This window comes from Tiliqua scincoides, chromosome 4, assembly GCF_035046505.1.
Source record: "Tiliqua scincoides isolate rTilSci1 chromosome 4, rTilSci1.hap2, whole genome shotgun sequence".
NCBI classification, from domain to species: domain Eukaryota; kingdom Metazoa; phylum Chordata; class Lepidosauria; order Squamata; family Scincidae; genus Tiliqua; species Tiliqua scincoides.
The window spans coordinates 210,707,683-210,733,071 of record NC_089824.1 but is presented as its reverse complement, the minus strand read 5'-3'; the positions used below and the strand labels follow the sequence as shown (position 1 = coordinate 210,733,071).

The 25,389-nt window shown below is 44.5% G+C and overlaps 1 protein-coding gene and 1 pseudogene across 2 annotated transcripts in view; one reads left to right on the top strand and one right to left on the bottom strand.

The window, feature by feature from the left end:
• Positions 1 to 1,644: 1,644 nt before the first annotated feature.
• The window catches only part of PMEPA1 (prostate transmembrane protein, androgen induced 1), a 79,962-nt gene continuing 56,217 nt past the window's right edge, over positions 1,645 to 25,389 (top strand). For both annotated transcript variants that reach the window (XM_066625032.1, XM_066625031.1), the window contains exon 1: positions 1,645 to 2,079. In XM_066625032.1, the coding sequence (XP_066481129.1) occupies positions 1,977 to 2,079 (103 nt within the window). In that variant the 5' untranslated portion in view covers positions 1,645 to 1,976. The remainder of the gene's footprint in view (positions 2,080 to 25,389) is intronic.
• LOC136649793 (5S ribosomal RNA) lies at positions 22,247 to 22,366 on the bottom strand (annotated as a pseudogene).

Here is a 25,389-nt window from a genome sequence, read left to right as displayed (position 1 = left end):
ACAAAAAAAGTTGAAGAGCACTGAACTGGAATAAACGGACCCTCCATATCCAGGAACAGTGTACCCCTGAGAGCAGGTTCAAACAGAAGGGAGTCACGACCATCTTGGGAGGTTCTCAGAAGGCATCTGGCCAGCTTCTGCCTAGTTGGAAAAAGGATGCTGGGGCTCAATGGACTTTAGCTCTGATCCAGCGAGGCATTTCTTGTTCTTAGAAGGTTCTTCTATGCGGCTGTGAATGGGGGGGGGGGCGGGGACTAAAAGGCGCCTAGTCGATTAATAGATCCCCTGCCAACAAATCGAAGGGGCATCGGCGGGAGGGGGGCGAGCAAAGTGAAGACACGAATAGCTCCATCTGCAATCGGATCCGCAGGGGGACTGGTGGCGAAGGCGAGATCACCTTCCTCCAGTCCCTTTTCACACCGCCCCGCATACGCGCGCCGCGTGGGGCAGCTGGACCTCTATGCGCCTCTCTCCCCCTCGATGATCCCAAATGCCCCACACGGACTACGACCCCCACCTTCTCTCCCCCCCCCCCGCCGGCAGCTCCATCCCCCCAGCCGCTGATCTCTTGTGATATAGAGGAGCCTTGTTAACACTTTTCCTATGCACACTTTCCCGGGAGTAAGCCCCACTAAACACAATTGGACTTGCTTCTAAGTAGACATGCCTAGGATTGGGCCCCAGGGCTGCAATCCTATGCAGACTTTCCCAGGAGTAAGCCCCACTGAACACAATTGAACTTGCTTCTAAGTACACATGTCTAGGATTGGGCCCCAGGGCTGCAATCCTATGCACACTTTCCCGGGAGTAAGCCCAGCTTCGCACAACGGGGCTTACTTCTGAGTAGACCTGCCTCGGATTATGTTGTAAGAGGCTTTGAAACTGGGGTGGGGGATGAAAGGAAGGACGAAGAAGGCGATCGTCTTGTTCTGTTTTGCAAGGTTCTGGATGGGACTGAGGATTTAGTATTACTACTACCAACGATGACCCATCTCTCTGTTGGTTCCTCTGAGCAGTGGCGTAGCTAGAGGGGGCAAAGCACTAAGTTTTGCAGGGAGCCTCAGCGCAGCGTGCAAGGGGGGGACTCTCCTTCGGGCGGTGGGTGCAAAACGGAATGATTCCAAAGGAGAGGGCCCTTGCACGCTTGAGGTGAGGTTCCCTGCAGAACTCAGTGCTTTGCCCCCTCTCTGGCTACGCCACTGCCTCTGAGCCTCCCACAGTTTCTCCCCTCTTTAGCAGGGTTGGAGAACATAATGGCAAGAGAGAAATGGGCATCATTGCCTTTAAGAGGCAGGGCTAGGGGATTTTGGGGGGCGGGGAGAAAGGGCTATCTCTGCCCTGATTGGCCAGGAGGGCAGTCCCTCATCACCCTTCTCCTCCTCTTTCCCCTCCACCTCTTCTCTTATAGATTTCTTTCACCTTCCCCCCTCCCCCCTGTGCTCTCCCTTCCCCTCCCTTTGGAAAGGGCAGTTCCAGTCTAGCGCTGACGTCACCCCGTCTGTCTGCTCCAGCCTCCTCTCCTCTCCCTCTCCTGTATGAAACTGAATCTCCTTGGACTTGAATGAGGAGCAAAGGACGGGAGCGGGGGGGAGCCACTGAGATCTTGCCTGGGCAGGCGAGGGAGGGAGAGAGAGAAACAAAGTCGCAAGTCTCTTTCCTCCCAACTTCTCGCTCTGCAGGGGGAATGGGGGCCACACCGCACCTCTCAGAGCTGAGATCGCCTCTTTCGAGGTCTTGATTCGAATTGGGGGGAGGGGAGTTTTGGGAGGGTGGGTTTTTTAAGGGTGTTTTTTTTTTTTTTTAGCCAGTCCTCTTCGCCTCCCCTTTCCTTCTCCCTCCCCCCCTCCACTCATCAAACCCCAAGGAGGATCCTGCTGTCTTTATGTTGTGCTGCCCGGAGACCCACCAGGTCTTCCCGTCCTCTGATTCGACTCCCCCCCCCCACTTTATTATTATTTTTTTTAATTTTGTTTTAAATGTATAACTTGATGGGTCTCAACAGCACAACCGGAGCCAACCAGCCCAATGTCTCCTGTACCTGCAACTGCAAAAGGTCTTTGTTTCAGAGTATGGAGATCAGTAAGTACTTTTTTTGGTTAGTCAGTTTCATGTGGTTTGTCAGTTTCATTTCTCAATGTATTTCATACAGGAAAAAAAACTCCTTTTTTGGGGGGGGGAAGGGGGGTGTTTCTTGCCTGATCTGCTTCCTTACTCCCTCCATTGCCCCTTCCTTCCCTTCAAGAGTTCTCCAGTGTGTCCTTTTGGCAAAGGGGGTTCCAGCTCCCGATGGAAACGATCAGGGAGCGAGAGGATCAAAAATGTGCCCCCTGGAGTCTTGGTCTTGATTTTTAAGATGACCCTTGTGAGTGTGCTTCCCTCACTTTGGGGCGGGGGGTTAGGCGTGGGTGGGTGTGTGGATGCCTAAAAGTTTTACTTAAAAAAGTTGTTGCTTTTTAAAATATCCCTTAATTTCCAACCTATTAATCATTCCCCCCAAAATGCATTTTTCAAGCAGATTTTAGAAGTGGGATTCTTGCCCTTTTGAAACCCGTAGACCCCCCTTGCCCTTAGACCCCCCCACCTAAGCACCCCCCCCTTCCGCAAAGAGTTTCTTTTTGACAGCGATTAGCATGATCTGAAGTTTAGGGTGAAGCTCTGAACATCTCCTTCCCCGATGATCTCTCTAGGCTGCCCTGCTTAGCTCGCCTGCGGGTGGGGGGGGGGGGGTTGGGGGGTGGCGGAAGCGGCTAAGTCTCGTTGTATTGATCTGCTGCAAGAGGTCTGTGCGGAGCGCTGGAAAACCGTTCTGGTCTGCTACGCGGCTGGGTCTCCCCACTGGAGAGGGCGGTGGCGTAGCCAGAGGGGGGGCGAAGCTCTAAGTTTCGCAGGTAGCCTCACCGCAGCGTGCAAGCGTCCCCTCCGGAGCACTCGCCTCCCCTCGCCCGGAATGGCTCCGAAGGGGGGGGTAGCTTGCACGCTGCGGTGAGGCTCCCTGCGAAACTTAGTGCTTCGCCCGCCCTCTGGCTACGCCACTGGGGCAGGGGAAGAAGCCGTGGAGGGAGGGAGGCTGGAGATCCGAGGCTGTTAGCTTGATCGCCCCTAGGAGCTTTGTCTGTTTCCGAAGCCAGATGGAGAAGCAGCCTGCCTGGACTATTTAAAGCACATGCTGGCTGGGAGAATCCAGCGAGAAACCCCGGGAGCCCTTTTCTCTCTGAACAAGGCACCGGCTCTTCTCCGATTTTACGACCGCTGCACAGCCTCTTTGCAGCCTGCCCACCTCGACCCCTGCAGATCGGGGCTCCTTCCTCCCCCAGTAGCAAACCCCTGACGTCTTAGTATCAACCTGCTCCCCCTATTTGTACCCACCCACCTTTAACAATTATTTCAGAGCTTCTTTCTGAAGACTTGGGTCCTTTTAGAAAAAAAAAAAAATCCAGGGCGCCCAGATCTCTCCAAAGCTATTATTGCTAAATGGAACCTCCAGGTTCAGAGACAGTCTAACCCTGAATGCCAGATTCTGGACACCAGTAAGAGTGGAGAGCTCTTGCCTTCAGACCCTACTTGTGAGTTTTCCAGGCAGTGTTGGACAACTGAATGCAGGGTAGTAGATGGCTGACAGCCCTAGCCACACTTTCCTGGGAGTAAGCCCCACTGGCTCTAATGGGGCTCACTTCTGAGTAGACATGCATAGGATTGGGCTGTGAGTCTGTCCCTCCTGCACCAACACCAGCTCCATAATGTTTAGTCAGCTGCTGCTGTGATGCGCCTGAAGACTCAGTGGAGATAGTGGTGAAGCTGGTGGAAGTGGAACCTCTTTATGGCATGGTGCGCCAAAGAGAGTAGCTAAACAATTGAGTAGTCTGGTCAACTAGGGCTGTGTGTGTGTGTGTGTGTTGGGAATGCAAATGTTGCATCCAGCAATCTAGAATTTGTGGCTATAAATAGTAATCACTAGGTCTGAGAAGTAGATTACAGCTTTGTCTAGCCTTTGGAAAGGCTAAGTCAGACAAAGTTGGCTTTTTTCCCTGTGTGTGTGTGTCTAGAAAGCTGGCTAACACCACAATCCTAACAGCCTTTACCTGTGAGTGAGCCTTATTGAATGCAATGGGATTAACTTCTGAGGAGGCATGCCTAGGATTGTGCTGTAAATGCACTGTCCTAAAACTGGTGAGATCCCAAGGAATGATATAGATTCAGCTTCCTGTGAAAATGTCTTTTTAAACACCTATGCATGTCTTTGTGTATAAGATATAGGGATGGCACATCTTAGCCTATTTATAAAATGCCCTGGGCTGGAATGGGAGACTGAATTGCACTACATTAGCAGGATACAGTCTTGCCCAGTTCCTTCCTTGCCCAGTTCCAGTTCCAGTTCCTTCCTGCCCAGTTCCTCCACAACAATTCTGCACAAGCATGTCTAAAGACCTGCCCCGTTCTGAACTCTCCAGCATAGTGAGCCTTGGGAGGCACCCAGGTCTGGAATATTTTTAACAGTTGCACTATTGTAATGAGTTTGGCTGATTGCCATCTTCTCCTTTCTCTCCCCCCCCCCCCCATTTTCCCCAAGTAAACGGACTGGCATTTAAGCATCACCAAATCTGTGTGAAGAACATAAGCAATGCACGGCCACATCCTCATTAATTCTGTGCACCAGTGCTCTTGCTGTAGCTACTATTTCACTAACCTGGCAGGTCTTACCCATAATCATTGGGGAAGGGGTCCTCTTCCTTCTGTTGGAAATATAGGTGTCAAATTACTTTCCCTTAAAAAATTTCCAAATTAAAAAAAAATCAACATCCATGGAAAATGTGATTATCTCTCTCTAAATATTGCAGCAATTAAAATGGATTTTTTCCTCTCCATCTCATCTCTGATCTTTCAACTCTTTTGGCTGTGGCTTTTGAATATTTACTTCCTAAAGAATCCCTGGCACATGACTATATTTTCTTTGCTATCAAAATTTGTATAGGGCTTCTGCCTGCATGATCCAAAGCCAAATGTTCTTCCACCTCTTCCTCTTCCTCTTCCTCTTTCTCTCTCTCTCTCTCTCTCTCTCTCTCTCTCTCTCTCTGTGTGTGTGTTTGTGTGTGTGTGTGTGTGTGTGTAAAATTTCTTTTTTTTCCTTTTCAAATTCATCACTTTTATTTTCAGTCCCTTCCTCTCAGCTAATCAGCTATAATGATGTTTTGGCTGACACGGAGGCAGTCTTGTTAATTTAGTTGTCTCCTCTTCCAAACAGACTTCATTTCTCACTTCATGAGAAGTGCTACTCGGGGGAATTTGACCTACCAGGCCAGAATTGGTACCAACTGCATTCAAAATATACCTAACAAAATCATCCTTTTGTTAGTCAGGGCTCAAGGTCAAAGCAAAATGTGGGTAGGAATATTCTGTGAACTTTTTTTTAAGTGCTTGCTTTAAAAATGTTCTTGCAGGAACAAAATCACCCTAATTTTCATAGTTGCTATTGCGTCTTATTGAACTGCAGGCATATACAGTAAGCCTCTGTTTCTTTCATGGCAGAAAGTCAACTAGATATTCTAGGCTGGAGATCTGGACTATTCAGAAATTGAACAGTTCTGTGTCTAATGGATTTTTTTTAAAATTTAGTTTGCATAGAGCTAATTTGATTTTTAAACTTTTTTTGGAGTTAGTGGCAAAATCTAAGATGGGCTACAGTCTGATATATATTTATACACTTTCTGGGAAGTAAGCCCCACTGAAATCATTGGGGGGCTTGCTTTCAAGAAGAGATGCATGCCAAACACTTAAAATGCCTTAAAGCATTTTATTCTGGTAAGGGTAAGGTCTATAACAGGAAAAAGTCATGTCTTCATATCAAAGGAAAGCAAATTTCCCCCTTTAATGCTTATATATTTGTGTGAAAGGCAGTGGTGTTTCTGTTCATGCTCCTAGAGAACTTGGGTTTTCATGTTATTTGTGGCTTCCTGGACATATATCCAGCAAACAGCATACCTGCTTGAGAATTAATCTGATCACATTTAAGTGCACAATGACTGTATTCTTGCTGTTTACTTGTTTGAATTCTGAAAACCTGGCTTTATAACCTCAGTAAAACAATATGTTGGATTTCATTTTGGACTTAACTTGAACCTCTTATTCTATGCTGGATTGTCTGATTATGTTAATGTTATACTAAATCTGATCTTCCTTGATTTGTACTCATGCAATGAATAATTATGCTGCACCCATGTACAAGTTTGCATGCACACATGAATGGGACATACCATCTCTGTCTAGTCAACATAATAACAGCTGGTGAGAATGAACCTCAAAAGACACTCCACACCCCACAGTTCAGAAATTTTTGACTTTGATAAACATCGGAAGAGTAACTGGTGTAACTAACTAGATCAGAATCAGCTTTCCACCTCTTTTAGAAGAAAAAGTCTTGTGTGACTCACAGGAAAAGTTTCCTATTTGGAATGATTTGGTTTTCTCTCAACTATTTCCTTGGCACGCCAAAGACAAACGCGATCTGATATGTGAATTTGCAACCTTAGAAAGGTCCTTTTACTTTTTTTATAGTGGTGAATAATTTCATCAGTAAAAAGCAATGCAGAGAACTGGGTATGGAGAAGAAATTACAATCTTCTGCTAAGGACGAACTACTATGATTGGTAACACTGCAGTGCTAGGCAAATGTACCTGGGAGTAAACCACAGGAAAATCCTCAGGACTTACATCTGAGCAAAAGTAGATAGGCTTGGGTTGCCTTACACTACCTTACTTGAAACCTGATCCTGTGCACGTTTACTTAGAAAGTAAGCACCTTTGAGGTCAGTGAGACTTATCCCCAAGTAAGTATGCATAGAATTGCAGCCTCAGAGAGGCCTGTAGCTCTGCACCCAGGTACCAACCCCTTCCTGTCTTTCATGTCAAAATTCTTGATTTACAGGGAAGGGCCTGGTCAACTTACCTTTTGTGCTGAACCCCTCTGAACCCAGATAGCCCATATGCTAGCTTGCACTCTTTAATTCCAGAGTAACCTGGTTTATTCCCATTCCCACTCCTGGTTCCTTGTACACAGTCACTGAGGAGTCTTAGACCATCCATATTCTTAGACCATCCTTATTCCATCCATAAGCATGCACTGAAGTAGTGGCAGTAATTCAGCTCCTTATTCTGTACATGGGTAAGCACTGGAGAGGGTTTACAGAACCTCACAAAATGAGCTTGGGTATGCACAGTTAGAAGCTGCAAACACACTTCAGCCTAGGCAAAGTGTTAATTTTGTTTGATTCTGAGAACCAATAGAAGGTGTAGAATTCAACCCCCCCCCCAAAAAAAAAAAAATCATTGTTTTAACCATTGTTATCTTAAAACACACAAACACTATGTGTGTGTATAAATTCATACTTAACTGTGTGAAAACTTTGGGGGAATCTACATGTCCCATTAGTGCCTGTAGATAGAGAATGCACCCAGTTCCTACAATGTGGTCTCTTGGGTTAGGGCTACAAAGCAGCTCTTCTCTGCCTTTCTCTCTTTCTGCTACCCCCCCCCACCAGTTTTCAAAGTTCAAAGTCTTGACTACTGTACAGACTAGCAAGTACTCTGACCCGCCGTAGCAACCATTCATTGTGACGCTTTCTCAGGCAGCCAGACATCTCTGATGTGGTCCTAATCAGTCAGACAAAGTGAAATGAGGTCAAGGGAGATCACACTGTTGGCTGGTTCTGTAAATAACGAATCATTCAGACCAGCGGAGTAAGGCTGTGCCCTTCATTCAACCACTCTTGTTCCCTAGGAATCCTAGAAGCAGTTAATTCGCTGCATTTATTCTGCTCAGATTTGTTGGTGGGTTTGTTTGTTCAGCACTTGTACTTTCCTAACCTAGGTAGTTTTCAGAGAAATGCAAAAGGGACTGCTTGCTTCATTGTCAGGAAGTTATATTTCCTGCAGAGGTGTGTGCATGAGTGAGTGAGAGAGCAAGAGAGATATGAACAGACAGGCAGAACTGGAAATCCTTAACAATTTAGCCTTCCTCCATATTCCTACTGCAGTAATAGACCTCAGTTATCTGAATGGTCTTGGAGGCATTAAAAATGTTCAGAAATCCAGATTCCGATAACAGAAGGTTCTGCCCATCATAATAAGCAGATGACAGGTATCTGGGGATATGCGATGAACTAAGACAGTCAAGGTATTTGGATGGGATGTCTTACATGTGTATAATAAGGGTCTTCCTATATTTTATTTTACTTTTGTTGTGAAGTTGATTGGTGCAAATTCAGAGGAATGAGATGGCACCTCTCAAGGTGTAAAGGAACCCACATTTTTGCCATTTCATTGTAAATGTTCGCCTTTAGTAATATGACCCTAGGGGGTAAGCTGATATTAATAGGCATAATGGAAGAAGTGTGCTGCCAACTAATTGGTTTGTTGGTTCAAATCAGTATGTGAAATTAAGTTCAGGCCACCCTACCTACATTGCATTTTGGCCCTCATTAGCTGTTTTGGTTGCCAGGTCACAATGGGGCAGTGATCAGAAGCCAGAACTGGCACAAGTCCCCTGTTGAGGCTAGAAAGCAGACCACCTTTGTGTGCCTGTCTCCTTTCTGCTGGTATTTCACATTTCTGCCTTCTTCTGGGCTTCTTCGTTCTTCAGCCCCATGTCTCTGCCACCTCTGGTTTTCTTGGTTCCCTGCTTCTCATACCACAGCCCCTTGTCCCATTTCCTGCAGACACCCCCCTTCACCAGCTGCACTAGGCTTCAGCCTTTCTTCTGCCACTGTCGACATCCTAATCTTATGAAGCTGCTTCATATACCTCTCTCCTCTGTCCTTTTTCTGAAGCCTTCTCTTCCACCTATCCTCCCTTCAATCTCCCTCTGCCCTCCCTGATCGCTCCCTTCCCTGCCCCTTCCTTTTCTATATCCAGGGACCTCTTTCCATGCTTCAGACTGTGTGATTTTAATCCTAAACTGAAAATGTTCCATTTCAACCCTGAAACTGGCATACAAACTGGCATGAGTTTCATGAGCAGCTGAACAGTCCTTGGTCTGGAACTTGAGGTGCTGCCATTAGTACAACAGAATAGGGATTGGTAGTCTGCTTAAATAAAGAAAGCACTGTCCCCATTAATGCCATCTCCTTCATATTTTTTTCCAGGGCCACAGCAAACAAATCATGATCAATCTGTGTGTCCAGTGCACTTGTATTGCTTGTTAGAATAGGTTGGATGACACACAAACTTGATTTGGAACATTAGAGCAGTGGTTTTCAACCTCTTTCGTCGCATGGCACACTGACAAGGTACTAAAATTGTCAAGGCACACCATCAGTTTTTTGACAGTTGACAAGGCACACCATGCTGTTGGTGGGGGGCTCACATCCCCCAGTGGCCTTACTAAAAATGACCCTCCCTAAAACTCCCGTGGCACACCTGCAGGCCATTAACGGCACACCAGTATGCCACGGCACAATGGTTGAAAATGGCTGAATTAGAGGATCCCGGGTTTAGGCCTGTCTGAAAACAATACCATTTGACTAGGAAGCCTGCTCTCTAGTGTCATGTCCTGGATCATATGTCATGTCCTAGATTATTTAGTTTAATCAGATCAGCACTGTCAGTACTGTCATTAGCACTGTCAGTAAGACCCTTCATAATCTAGAAGTATTCCTTTTGCAAGTACTGTACATTGTTCATGGTCTTAAAGGCCATTTCACATATTACATAGATGCAAACCCAGGCAAACCCAGTGTGCTCTGTACAAGGAGCCACAGCCAATCAAATTTCCTGGATGTGGGTTCATATGAAGAAATAATGTATATTCACACTTTACTGGAACATTTAACACAAATTAGATTGCACCTAAGAATCTATTGCCAGAGAAAGTGGCCAGAGAAACCACTTCATAATGTGTAGCATGGGTCATGTTTGGGAGATAAGGAGCTTCTCTAAATGGAACAGGGAAGACTAAATAGTTCACGTGACCCATCAGTTTCATTGTCTCCACACTTTGGAGACAATGACATTGCTGAGTCACGTGAACTTTTTATTCCCCCCCCCCCCATTCCATTTAGAGAAGCTCCTTGTCTCCCAAAGATTCAAGATTTTCTAGCCCTGGGTACGTGGATCCTATAGTGCTTATATTATGATGAGCTAACTGTTTGGGAGCAGTTTCAAGCATTCACATCAGCAGCTTTTCTGCAGTGAAATATTAATTTCTTCCTTGAGCAATGTTATACCTTTGTTCTCCTTGCCTCTTCAACTCTGCATGCTGTTTTGAGGTTATTAACCAGAGGGCTCTGGCTAGGTGAATAGGCCCAGAGTGCCTTTTAGAGAGAGCAGTGCAGATTAAAAGTCCCCTTGATACATGTATGCCTAGAATGGACTGACTCCTAGACATACAGGCACTAAATAAACCCTTGAATATCTGTGATTGTCAGGAGTTGAGCCTGTAATGAAATCATTGGGGATTTACTGTAGACTGTGGTGGGGTCAAAGCTGAATTCCATCTCCAGTGTTCATGGCAAGAAAGTAAAAGACAACTTGGTACAGTATTGCTGAAAACAGCTGTATCTTAAGAACAAGATGTGAGTTGGCCTGTGCCGTAAATAAATGTCCTTTTAATTGATCTTTGACTTGTAGGACAGATCAATTCTAGGAAAACAAATAATTCAATGGCCAGCATTCATGTTGTGTGTTAACTTGTTTAAATCTCTCAGAACTTAAAATCACTTATCAAACGTGGAGTAAGTCATAGCAGAAAAGTATTGGGCCGGGTGGACAACTGGCTTTATCAAGCTGGACTTTATTGCTCCATTTGTGGAATGGGCATCATAAGTTTAATGGTACCCTACCTATTCAAAATAGGTCCAAAGTGGCTTTAAAATTGTAAGAAAATAACAATGAAAAATAAAATATAGTACATGCAATCAGTATATCAAAGCAGTATCAGAATATACTGTCAATATTGCATTAATACAGTAATAATTCATATCAACTGTACATCAAAATAATTCCAGTATCTAAGCAAAACCATCAATGATAAAAACAATTCAAAAATAAGTTTGTCATAAACATTTCAGACCAACATCAGCACTGACACTTTCGTGTTCCTTTCCAAGATGCATGATACAGCCATCTTGCTGAAGCTGAGCAGGTATAGGATTGGTCAGTACCTGGATGGGAGACTTTTCAGGAACCTCATGTACACTATCTTGAGTTCCACCATGAAATAAAGGCTGTAAGTGTCATATGCGGAGAGAGCATCCTCTTTGCTGCTACCAAAGAGTAGCTCCCTACATGATTATGGGAGCATGTTGGAAAGTAATCAAACAGCAGGCTAATGATAATCTGTACTCTTTCCTAAGTAGCAATATTAAAAGGGTCATCTCAAAAGATTAACCCAACAATGACATGCTTGTCTTGTAGAATCCGCTATGATCCAGACCTAGCAATGAAGCCTCTTTCATTCATCATCAGTGTTTCCAACGCCTGCCTAAGTAACCTGCCACCCAAAGCTCCTGTTCCTCCCCATCTTCATTCTATCTATTTTTGCTGCCTTTTTCTGAACATTCATCTTTGATCTTAAGGGATCTTCAGATACTTTTCTGAATTCCATCAGTTCTGATACCAAACTGCTGCTTTAACAGTCTCCAATCTCTTTCCCACAGAACAAATCCCTTTCAGTCTTCCAGGGCCCATGCTCGTTTCTATGAGCTCCTTACACAGCACATTCATTTCTTATATTGCTGTTCTTGGCATTAGATGGAATTGTGCTGGCGTAGTGAGGCAAGCGCACTTCTCACTCAATGATTTGCATGTGCAAAAATGGCCATCAGAGGTAAAACAATGCAACCGGAGCATTTGGACTCGTTGACATCAAACAACTGCCTTTTCAATGGAGGTGGTTCACATATTCAGCTGCAAGGCAAGCAGTGAGTAATGCAATTACGTTAGTTAGTATTTAATGTATGTATAAATCAAACCCATGGCCACATGACTGAACTTAGTTCGTCAAAGAAATGGGTTAGCTCAGAGTCCTTTAATGATTAATTCTTCCATTCTAAGTACACTTACGTACAAGTTCCCTGACCTACCGCCATATCAATATGTCACATCAAAAGTGTTAGTACTTTCCACAGGTTCCCAGAATGTCTGGATTTAGAAAGGATGGTTTCTGGGTGCCAGCAGCTTCCCCCAGTGTGACCCCTAGGCTGATAGCCCACAAGGAATTGTGAAATTGTTTGGAATATGTGAGACTCCTACTGTTACTAGATGTTTAGCACCAATGCCAAATTTATTATTAAATTATTTGGCAAATGTGCTAAGGGTTAGCTGTTATAAGTTAGTTCCTTGAAGAATGTTGTTGATTGGAATCAGCCTTCTGGGTTCAGATGCTAAGGTTAAAAGGCTGGATCAGCAGTTTACTGGGATTTAAAAAAAGTAAGGGTTTCAGTAACTGCACTTGTTTGTGAAATATTTATTAAGAAAAGTTGTAGCCTAGAACTTGTAGACTCCTGTTCAGTGGGGTCATCGTAATAATATCTGGCTTGGTGTGCCAAATTGCCTTAGGTCAATATTGAGGTGTTGGGTTAATAAGGGAAACCAATGGAAAATGAGCCATTGACTATGTATGTACTTGTGATGATGTCTTCATGCATTTTTTAAAAACAGGATTTCTAAAGTAAGTGGCTGATGTGACCCATACATCACTTTTGCTTTCTGCAGTGGGAACAATAGCTTGGGGCAAGATAAAGGAAGCCTATGGCAAGCAATTCATAGGTCTGGCGTGTGACAAGGGATGAGTGTGCTCAGGAAATATTTCCAGTAGCAGTTAGGTGGTGATTCAGATTCACAAATCCAATAAACCTAATTTCCATCAGTTGAAGCCCAGGAGGTCTAAGCTGTGAGTGTCTGTTTAAGAAGGTAAAAGTTTCCATTGCCAGTATGACTACCACTGTCTCAGTGCTATCCCTCAGGTCTGATACATGAAACATTATATTTGTGGTATCCTATCCCTAGAAGTCCATTCACACATGTAGGTTACATCTTCATGATAAGCCTTAACTTGGGGAAAGAGGGGTGGATCTTCCAAAACAAATGGGTGTATTTGTTACATGCTGAAAGTCTTTTTTTCATTGTCATAAAACAGTGGTACTGGATCTCGGGTAAGGTGGTCTTTATGGCTTGTGGTCAGTATTTGTGTTATCAGTTTCGGGCTGCGCTAGCAGTTGGAACTCATTGAATAAGCTTCTTCTTATGTCCATTTAGCTTAGCAATAGCCCTCTCCAGTTCTTACTCCCTTCTTCTTATGAGTATGAAGGCAGCATATAGCTATCAGAACTATAGCCAGTGATGGGTATCTCATCCTAATCTGAAACAGTGGCTATTACCACATCTTATTCCATAAAATAATTAGGCATTGCATGAAAAGAAGTACCTGCTTTGGCCATGTTCTCAGTCTGCTGTCAGTCACTTTCATAGGATGAACCCATGTTCTAGTATGATGAAGAAGGCGAAACCTTTTTCTTTTAATTTAATCCACACTGCATAAAATCACTGTCATATCTCCCATAAGTCATCTTTATCCTAAATTAAATAGCCCCAAACGCTTTAGCCCAAGAGGTGTCAAACATAAGGCTTGGGGGGACGGATGCAGCCCCCAAAAGTTCTTTATCGGCCCTCAAGCTTCCCAGCACCTCCATCAGCTGCTCTTAGCTTCTGAGCTGGGCTGAGGTGTCACCATAAATGGCAACCTACATGATAATTGGCATCTTCCATGTTTTGAAAATATAATCAAGATTTGTGTATTTTCTCTTCTGTCATTGGCAGATGAGCGTTCCTCAGTGAGGAAGGAAAGTGCTTATTTCTGGTCATGACCTGCTTAATGGCATCACTTCCTGTTGAATGGCATCACTTCCGGCCCTCAGCAGGCATCGTGAATGCTATTCATCCGTCTGTATTAAAGGAGTCTGACACCCCTGCTTTAGCTTTTCCATGTAGAGAAGGTGTTCTAACTCCTTGATCATTTTGCTTGCCTTTTTCCGCTCCTTTCCCGGCTCTTGATTGACCTTTTATGAGCTGGAGTGTCAAGTTCAGTACTTAGTCTTTGATCACCTCCGTCTGCCAAGCTGGAGGTTTGCTATGCTACCACCATCCCCAAATTTATATAAATGCCTTCTAGTAATAAATCTACAGCTCGGTCTTATGAATCGAGTTTGATTGGCATTGTGCAAAGAGCACGAACAATTTCTTTGTTCTTTTTCTTTTCTTTTTTCACCTTCTGATTGGTGTCTGCAGAAGCCCAAAGGTACGGGAAAGGAAAGCGTGATTCATTTATTGGTTTGTCTGTCAACTAGTTATCTTTCAGTAATTCCAGAGAGCTGCTACTAGCCAAGAATGAATCATACATGGCAAAGTGCACAAACAAATGGAATCAGTATCTGTAGAAACTTTTCAAATCTATTTCTGGTGTTGGGCAAAGAGGTGGGTGTATGAAGGATGATGGAATAGGTGCCAATTACCCTTATGAATAAACCAGTTAGGTAATGCTAACAGTTATATAAAAGCCACTTTTTACATATTGCTGCTGATCCTTGCAAGACTTAACTTTCAAATGCTCCTATATTCACTTTCCTACCTACTCAGACTTAAGTTCCATTAAGTTCATTGCGACCTACTCCCAGACATGTATAATATTGCAGCCTTAATATATTGATTCTGTTTCTAGATGAGAGCCAGCATAGTGTAGTGATTAGAGCAGTGATTCTCACACATTTAGCACCAGGACCCACTTTTTAGAATGAGAATCTGTCAGGACCCACTGGAAATGATGTCATGACTAGAAGTGACATCATCAAGCAGGAAAATTTTTAACAATCCTATCCATACTTACCCAGGAGTAAGTCCCATTGACTACATTGTTAAAAGAATGTACATAGTAGCTTGTTAAAAGTGCAGGTGTGTAACATTTCTCCAAATGCCGTCACATACCATGGTAGCCACAGGTCTAATATATTAAAAATAAAATATTGAAATGAATGGGGACCCACCTGAAATTGGCCTGCAACCCACTTTGTTGGTCCTGACCTAAAGTTTGAGAAACACTGTATTAGAGTATTGGACCGAGACCAGGGTGCTGGATTTAACTAAGTGACCTTGGGTCAGTTGCTATCTCTTAGCCTAGCCTATATCACTGGGTTGTTGTAACAGGCCTTTCCCAGTTTGAAGAGACACTTTGCCAACATACTGAGGCAAATAGGCAAAGAAGGAAGGCCCATAGCCAGGGAGACAGACCAGGGACAGACTGCACTTGCTTCCAGTGTGGAAGGGATTGTCACTCCCGAATCGGCCTTTTCAGCCACACTAGACGCTGTTCCAGAACCACCATTCAGAGCACGATACCATAGTCTTTCCAGACTGAAGGTTGCCAACAACATGTAACAGAAGGGACTGTGCATGCTACGCTTAGTTTACTGTAGTTGGCGGGTTGAAAATGAATTAGTAAATCTTCTTTATTCAAATAAATCTAAACTAATTTCACCATGGTCAGAACAAGCTGCAGGTTGAGAACTTCTCTTTTAAATTAACTTGAAAGACATGGGATCACTGTTAAGAATCTTCCCCAGGGTGTGACGATCTGTAGAAATAGAAATGTTTTAATGAGAACATAGATGTCTATCTTGGAGACCAAGGACTCCTTTATACAAGACCCAAGATGCACAAAAACTGTTTCCTTGTGTAGGGTTTGGTGTGGCCCAACAACTTGTATAAAGGACTTTTAAGCTATGAGCCAGCTTCTAAGTGTGCAGCCTTCATGGCTAGCATCACTTACTTCTGGGCACATGAGCATGTGCCATGCCCATAATTCACCAAAGGGCCAATGCATGGATTAGAAGTCCTTTGAAGGGGCAACGGGCTACGCAGGATCCTGCTTTTCATGTGTCCTGCATCTTGTATAAATCGTTTGTAAGATGTGCAGTGTGTCAGAAATTGCTACCAGAGTTGGGGACATCTTTGGGCTTCTTGCAAGTAATCTACATGTAGCCTTTAAAATGTTCTGCCAAGTGGCCCTAAAAAACTTGGAATTGCCTTCCTCTCTTTCCAACATGGAAAACTGCATATGATTCTGCTTCCATGATGGATTCTATGGGACGGTTTTCACTTTGTTTTGCAATTACTCTGTTTCCCTTGGTTGGAGGCAGCTAGTCCATTTTCACTTGCAGATTGTACTTACCTCAGAGGATCATTTTGAGAATAAATACCTTGGAGTCCTCCTGCCATGAAGAGGCAAGGTGGGTGGTAAGCTGCAATAGAGCCACTTCACCTGTGAACTCAGGGAGGTCTGCCTCCCACTAAGCCCAAATTCCTTTTGAGCAAGGTAAAGTCCTGTTCATGTGCCTAGGTCTTTGGAGAAGTTGGGCTTTTGTACAGCCCTTTACATTGGCTCAGTTGTCCTTTCTGCTGCCTTTTTAAAAATGTATGTATTGTTTGAGCATTTTAATTTTTAGTATGTTTGAGAGATTGAAGACTGGTACAGACATTTCTTTTTGTTAGCTATAATTATATACAAAAGCAGAAAATAGAAAACGAACACATTTTACAGATTATTACACGTACTCTAAAACTGCACTTTTTTACACTTGTATTTCTATTATTGTTGTTCCAGTAAACAATAGGATTGGGCCCAGAGGCATCTATGACACTCCCAGCACACCTTGCTGGTGCATTGAACACTAGCCGTACCATTGGTACTTGAAGATTCAGGTGTTGGCCTGGCCAAGTTTGGTCTCTGATGGACATGGACCTTGGCCAGTGCCTGACTTGGTCATGATGGCCTCTTTCTTCACGCCTGAGGTAAGATTTGAACTCAGGACTTCTCAATTCATGGTTCATACTTTTAGCTACATCTGCAAAAGCCTCGTTGCTTTCAGTTAGTAGCACTCTGTACTGAAATAACCTGAAAAAAAATTTCTGGAACAAAAGCAACTAAAGACAAGAGAGAAAGGGAAACTAAGACTTGTTTAGAGCCCTCCTCCCTTCCTGCACACAACCACACCTGTTCAACATTCCATGTTGTGGTGATGAGCCTAGAAGCATGGGGATGTCCACTGGTAGTTACTCATAGGGCCATTGGTTTTCCTCTACACATTCCTTTTGTCTGTGCTGACAAAAGGCGAGGCCCCAAACCCTGGGTGGCTTGTCTTTAATCAGCAATGTACCCATCCTGTGGATGTTTGCACTGCCTGCAAGGACGCAGCTCAGCTGTTTGCTTCTCCGCTGTCTTTCAAAAGGTGTGAGGAAAGTTCAGGTCTTGGTTGAAGGCTCTTCATACTGAGGCTTCTGGGTCTCAGAGAAATATGAAATGATACTCAGAGTGAAATGAAAGAAGCTGCCCCAGAAATGGGCTTCTGCCCTGTTGTCATGCTGGACTTTCTGGGCTTGCTGGTCTGAGGGATTTCCAATCAAGTTTAGTTGGTGTGCTTCAGTGAACCACATGGAGCTGTGAACCAGCAAATCTCTGGTTTAAATCTTCCCTTAGCCATGAGCTTATTAAATGGCCTTTGGCGAGACAGCTGTCAGCCTCGGTAATAATACCCATTGTTGTAAGAATGACTCAGATAATGATAGTGCTTTGAACATTGTAACTATTATTATTTAATATATTTATATCCTTCTCACAGGGCACTTTTTGAGCTGTTGACAGTAATAAAAATGTAGTACAATAATTATAAAAATAGCATGTTCAAAAGTGCTGTATAAGTGCCTGGTGTCATTATTGTCTAAGCTCAGCTTTGACTGCCCTCATGCAACAGACTGCAGGATCCACCCAGCTGAACATAAAACCACCTGAAGCTGCCTCCTGCTGGGCCACCTAGATCAGTATTGTCTATACTGACTGCCTGGCAGTAGTGTTCAAGGATTTCAGATGGGACTTTCCCAGCCTTCCTTGGAGATGCTGGGGACTTCCTGCTTGCCAACCATGTGATCTACCTTTAAGCCATAGCCCCATCCTTACAATTCAGCCTTCATTTAAAAGAGCAGGTGTTGATAGTGGTGGTCATCCATGTCTACATGGGCAGCATCAGAAGCCGGCCAAATTGGGCACTGGTCAAGGCCCCCCCCCACTCTGCTTAAAGCCCACCTATTTGACCCCCTGAAGTCTCCTTCATGGTGAGCAGTGGTGAAGCATTTCTCTTTGTCATGGCCAACTGGCTAGATCAGGGGTGTCAAACATAAGGCCTGGGGGCCAGATGTGGCCTGTGGAAGCTTTTTATATGGCCCTCAGGCTTTCAACTGCTGAGTAGTGCTGAGGGGTCACTGCTGAAAGGGCAGCCCACATGAAAACTGGGCTCTCCCATATCTTGAAATATGATCAAGATTCATATATTTTCTCTTTTATTTGCAGCTAATGAGCTCCTAAGTGAGAAAAGTTTATTTTTTTGTTATGACTTGTTTAATGACATCACTTCTTGCCTAATTACATCACTTCCGGCCCTCAGCAGGCATCATGAATGCTATGTGGCCCTCCATATGAAATGAGTTTGACACCCCTGGGCTAGATGGTGGAGGAAGCATGAAGAACCCATGCCAGTTTTGTGCTAGCTCTTTCAGCTTCCCCCAGCCAATTTGATCATCCCTGGGGGTAGGGAGTATGAGAGGAACAAGTCTAAATGTGCTGCTTAGGCTGCAATCCAATGTCCATTGCCTGGGCGTAAGTCTCATTGAAGTCAGCAGAACTTATTTTTTGAGTAAATACACCAAACAAAAACTGATAGTCCCTCCCATAAAACAGAGCATTCTTTCCAAATGTCTTCACACAGCCATAGCTGCCTTGGGTTTTTTTAACTGGATCTTCTACTCTTGCTGCTGCTGCTGGGGACAGATTTCCCTGTCCTCTTCCTTCTGCTCTGCTGCCATGATCTTTGGCTGCAGCAATGGAGGCAGTCCCCTCAAGCCACCCATCCACTGTCCCTTCCTTAGCCTGTTCCCCCTCCTTGCTGTTTTGAAATACAGCCGAGCTAGAACAAGAAAACTGGAAGAAGCATCACCTTCCCTTTCAAAAAAGGCAAAAATCTTCCTGAGTGGAAGTTCTGATGTTTCTCATGGATTCCTCATTCCAGCCCTGCTCTGCTGCTCTGTTTGAAAACGGAGCAAGGATAGGAGAGGGTGCAAATGGTTGAAGCATCTGTGGAGGTGGATTGCTGGGTGCAGAGTTCTGCCTGCCTGCACCTGCTGTTTGAAGCAGCCGTTCCATCTTGCCTCATGTGTGGCTGGCACTTTCCTTTCTTCCAAACCGACTCCTCTTTTAAGTTTGGCAAAAAGTGTTGCGCGCCGAGCCCTGACGAATGCCAAATTGCTTTGGTTATCATTTTTCCCAAGTGCTGTGGGGCTTTCTGGCTTGGCACAGCCCATGTGCTCTGTTCTCAGAGGGCTTTTGAAGGAAGTGTGTGTGTCATCTCCCCTTTTGCTAGAGGCAGGGTCTGGATGACTGTGCGTGTGTCTTTCCTGACTACGCGTCTAGGAATTTTTACAGATGCCTCCTGCACCAAGCAATTTTCAGCTGGGGGTTTCAGAAACGGCCATTCTGGCCCCTGCCCCTTTTTGTTCAGCTATTTTTGTTCCCACATTCTTGCTGTAAAGAAAACTGTCCTCTGCAAGGCAGGAAAATCAGTCCCTTTGACCCAGGGAAATCAAGCAGGCCTCCTTCTCGTAACCATGAGTAAGCCTCTACCATCATCCAAACGTCTAGGAGGAAGTTTGAGAAGCTTGTGACAGCCTTGAAGATGAGACCTGTGCAAAGCCTGCAGCAGCTGCTCTGCCCCTGAAAAGCCAAGGGAAATCCAACCACCAAAGCTTTGTTTTGCGTCTGGGAGGTGTTGTGTCAATTCAATTGCCTGGAGTGATTCAGGAGTTTTAAAGCCCTTTTTGGCGCAGTGAGAGCTTGTTCTGTTTTCTTTGCCTCTCTTGAAAGGGAAGAGTGGAACTTTTTTTTTATTCTAGGAAAAAGTTTCCCTTCCCACACTCCAAACTATCAAGTGACACTTCAGTACGGTTTGAATGCTGTCCGTTTTTTAGGGGAAATGGATTTAGGTGTTTGGCTTAGCAACATGGTGGGAAACAAACATTCACTTCCCACAGAGCTGCCAACACAGTCGCTCTCTGAGTGGTAGATGCAGACTGGGGCTTATCTACCTCCCAGCCACTTCTGAACTTGTTCTATCCATTCGACTTTTTGGTTTTGTTTTGGTTGCTTAATCTGGTAATCTTCCTCTAAATTTATTTCTTCATTGTGGTTTCTCCAGCAAGGTTGTTGCTGGTTAGGACAAGGTTTGCTGGAGCCAAGAGGCCAAAGCACTCTTCAGCTAAATTAATATAAGTAAATATATAAGTAAATATTATCTGCAAAGGGCAGACCTGCCACCTAACTTATTATTTTCAACTCTATTATTGTTAGCCTCCACTACTGTGCTTGTGCACTCGAGGTGTGGAGGGCTTGGGGTAGCTACAAGCAGGCAGACGGCGGTGAGAGAGGTTGCAAGAGGAGGGGGGGAAAGAGACAGTGGCCTCCTCATGAGTAGAAGGTGGTACTGCACGGGGGGGGGGGGAAGAAAGAGATGCTTATACAGCCAAAAGAGGAGGGGGTTTCAGTAAACACATCCAGCCAATTGCTGCAAGCTCCTCAATTTTTTAGAAAGTTGTCTAGATTGGGTCAATCTTCTGCATCAAAGTATTGGCCAGTGGAGAATCATCAGGCACATTAGTGTTGCTTCCAGACTTGCCCCACCATCTTTGGCACCATCTCAGGGACTCCAGCTGAACCTTCACGACTCTGAGGACAATAATGAGAGGTCTCTGGAAGACTACCTGAGAGCTGCTTGGGGGCTGGGGCAAGTCCCGGGAAGGATCCAAGAGACAGGTGGAGGAGGAGAAGGATGGGTGAAGCAACCCCCTCCCCAGCCCCATAGACCTCAAGTTAAGATTCAGGTTCATGAAGTTCATGGAGTGTATGGTGAAGAGGGTCTCCTGGAACTTAACTCCATTTTCCCCATAGGCTCAATGATTCTGTATCCACTAACTTGGTATCCACTATATTTTCCAGGAACTTAAACCTAGCGGAGAACGAGAACTGACAATACATCAGGGGATGAATCTTTAGTTCCTGGACAGTTGTGTGTGATCTGTAAAATGACAGAGGCTAAGCCTGTCCTATTTCTAATGCTGTTAATGGCTTGTTATACAGTTTTGAGTCCCTTTCCATTGCTTTTGTATTCCCTGATCTGTTGACTGATTTTACTGGTTAGATCTATGGGTTCTGTTGGTGCCTCTGTGGATTTACTCTTGCATTTTTGCAGGCTGCTTTTGTAGGCAAAGCGGGATATAAATAAGATAAATAATATATTAATAAATTGAGAATACATGATGAAGGGTTTTTTAAAAGTTGCCATATTCAAAAATGAAGGTGGGAACTGCAGGTTGACAGAATAGAGCCCAATGATGATGATGTTGGGGTGCTGGACTTTGGTTGGTTGGCAACCTTCAGTCTCGAAAGACTATGGTATAAGCCTACAGCACCCAGTATTCCCAGGTGGTCTCCCATCAAAGTACTAACCACGCCTGACCCTGCTTAGCTTCCAAGATCAGACAAGATCAGGCTTTTCCCCTCTTCTTTCCTCCCCTTTGCCAAGGATAGATGTTTGTCCTACTGTGGCATAATGTCAACCGTTTTGTTCAAAGTACCAGCTCTCCAGTGTTTCAAATCCGGAGCATTTCATGTTCAAAAAAAATGAATGCAGGAGATATTTGCCCTCTTTGAGTGTGTTTTAAAATTGCATTCATTTCTCACGAAGAAGGCTAGGTCTGGACTTTTTTAAATGTAGGAAAGAGGAGAAATGGATTCCAGGTGCTGAGGAGCAAGTTTGATGATTTTGTCAAGCGTTTCATGGCTTCAGGAGGATATTTTGCAGGGATGGCCATGCCTTTTTGTCTTCATCTTCCATAAAGATTCATCTGGAAATCATAAAAATCCAGCCACAATAGCACATTTTTGTCAGGGTGTGACTCTGTTCAGCTTAGAGGGTCGGATACTTTTCCTGTGTCATCATGAAATACTGTTCCATCTTCTTTGGATTATTACAGGGAAATACTCCAGTGAAGGGAGTTTATCACTGGAGGTAAGCTGAATCTAAGGCTGCAACCATATACATATTTACCATAGTGTGTGATAAGCCCCACTGGTTGGCAACCTTCAGTCTCGAAAGACTATGGTATAAGCCTACAGCACCCAGTATTCCCAAGCGGTCTCCCATCCAAGTACTAACCAGGCCTGACTCTGCTTAGCTTCCGAGATCAGACAAGATCGGGCATGTGCAGGGTAACAGTCACTGAAGACAGTGGAACTTAGTACTGGGTTAACTTGTATAGAATTGCGCTGTTAGCCCAACTTCCATGGCAAAGCTTAAAACTGGCTTTCCTTTTTGATATACGGGCAGTGGTGACTTGGACTTGGAAATGGCCATTCCATTGTTTGCTCAGCCCTGCAGTACATTGTATGGCCTTGAGCAAGGAATTCTCCAGTCTGGTACAAATGCAGCTCAGCGAGGTGGTGGCAGGTTGGATGAACTGCACCACTTCAGACAGCATCTTGGAGTGTGAGTGTAAGTTACAGTTTTAATTATTTGAACCCAGAACGGTATGAGTGTGACACATCTTGTCTCCCACTGGGGACGAGGATAGGTTTTTTACTGGTGAAGTGCATTGTACCTAAATTCAAGGAGTTGTTTCATATGACACATTTTGATCAAATTACTATGGTGGTAGTATTTCCATTATGGGTAGTTAGATTTCAATTTGCCCTTCCTCCGTGGAATTTAAAGCGGCATATAAAGTTCTCCCCCACTCTCATTTTATTCTCCCAAGCTAGTCCAAAACGCCGTAGCCCAGGCATCACATGGAATCATGGTTTCATGCTGGTTCTATGCAACATCTTGACCCTTGGGCTCGTGTGTCCTCTCCCCTGTGTACATGAGCCCACCACAATCATTGTTCTGTTTCTAACATTTTGGTCCAATAGATTGGCTCGTACCAACTTCACCTATGCATCTCCAGTCTTGTCCCCTACAACTTACCCTGCTCGTATCCTTTTGTTGGTTGATCTGATCTGTTGATTCTTTTTATGAATTATTTCTTCTAGAAGTCTTTTGGTTTGGACTCTGGGGTTCCCAGTTCTCTACATTTCTAATGTTAATCCCTTTTCCAAATGTCACTTGCAAAAGCTGTTCAACAGCACTAGCAGGATCATACCTTAGATTGCAGTGGTTCTAACAGCTGTGTTTCTTAATCCAAGTAATCATGGTTAGATTGGACTGTTCATTCTGTGCAGAGTCAGCATGTTATCTGAAGCAGCATGCTGAATGCTGCCCCCTTATCTGTTGAAGTGCTAAGCTCTACTCCTTCCACTTCCTGGATTGGAAAAGAGAAAGGGGGTGGAGTAGCAGAAGAAGTGTGGTGGACACTCTAAACCATCACTCTCCTCTATACGTCCTTTTCTGCTCTGTCCTCTTCCACTCCCTGGATTGGAGGAGAGAGAAAAGCAGTCAAGATGAATGGAAGGATGGAGGTGGGTACTCTTCTGCAAGTCTGCTGCCTGAGGCAACTGCCTCAGTTGGCCTCATAGGTAGGCCCTGATCCTGTGATACTTGGACATTATTTGCAAAGCCTTGATCAAAAGCAAAATAAGGCTACAATCCTATCCACATTTTTCCTGAGAGTAAGCCCAATTGAGCCTAATGGGACTTATTTCTGAGTAGCTTGTGCTGGGTCTGATTTCATTTTCCTTTGACAATCTACATTATATTTAGTTAAATTTCTTTCCTGCCCTTTCCTACTGCAAAGGTTCCACATAAACTATCCAGTTCTTACCCTCCTCTTAAACTTAAGTACATTGCCCTTGAATGTATTCGCAGAACCCCCCTGCCACCATAAACCTGTGCGTGCAGTGTTCATTTATAAAATTGCAAGAATTTGCGTCGTTTTTGGGCCCCTTGGTTAGCTGCTCAGGTTGCAACGGAATAGATACAGGTAGGTGTCTTTTGTGGGAATTAGAAGGCTTAAACAAATTGACCATTTTTCCTCTTTGATTAGTAGGTTACTGAGGGCAAGGGATAGTAATAAACTTGTTGGCATTGATCTTAGTGGCATTTTTCACTTCTGTCTCCCTCTCCGTGATAAATGGTCTGTAGTGCTGCATTTAAATAAAGATTTATCGGATGTGCACAGGCTCGTGTTTACATGCTGCCCAGTGGAAGTGCAGGCTCCTTGCTTTGCATATTCTTGCAGATCCTGCTCTGATGCTTCCTATTCACGAAGACGTGATTTGCAATCTGTCTCAAAGTGCTCTTATCAATCAGCCTGACTTAAAACTGGAAACTCATCTGAGACAGGACTCCATAGTTTGAAGGACTGGGCTGATAATTTTACAGACAGGCTGTGAACAATTTCTTCCAGGAATGAGAAAAGGGTATCTTTATGTTGAAGGCCCATGGCTCATTCATCCGTTTATAGAGGTGTTTGTTCTGGTGAGAGTCTGAAGAGAGTCTGGTACAACAAGAAGCTGACAGAACATACCAAGATCCAGGTCTACAGAGCTTGCGTCCTGAGTACACTTCTGTACTGCAGCGAGTCATGGACTCTTCGCTCACAACAGGAGAGGAAACTGAGCGCTTTCCACATGCGCTGCCTCCGACGCATCCTCGGCATCACCTGGCAGGACAAAGTTCCAAACAACACAGTCTTGGAACATGCTGGAATCCCTAGCATGTATTCACTGCTGAAACAGAGACGCCTGTGTTGGCTCGGTCATGTCGTGAGAATGGATGATGGCCGGATCCCAAAGGATCTCCTCTATGGAGAACTCGTGCAAGGAAAGCGCCCTACAGGTAGACCACAGCTGCGATACAAGGACATCTGCAAGAGGGATCTGAAGGCCTTAGGGATGGACCTCAACAAGTGGGAAACCCTGGCCTCTGAGCGGCCTGCTTGGAGGCAGGCTGTGCAGCATGGCCTTTCCCAGTTTGAAGAGACACTTGGCCAACAGTCTGAGGCTAAGAGGCAAAGAAGGAAGGCCCATAGCCAGGGAGACAGACCAGGGACAGACTGCACTTGCTCCCAGTGTGGAAGGGATTGTCACTTCCGAATTGGCCTTTTCAGCCACATTAGACGCTGTGCCAGAACCACCTTTCAGAGCGCAATTCCATAGTCTCTTTAGACTGAAGGTTGCCAATACAATACAATGTTCTGGTGAGTAAGATAGGATTACAGCCTAAGTTTTACTGTACACAATGGGCTTACTTCTGAGTAAAATAAATAACACCATTTTAAAATACCTCGTTGTTGACCACCTTTCCAATATTATAT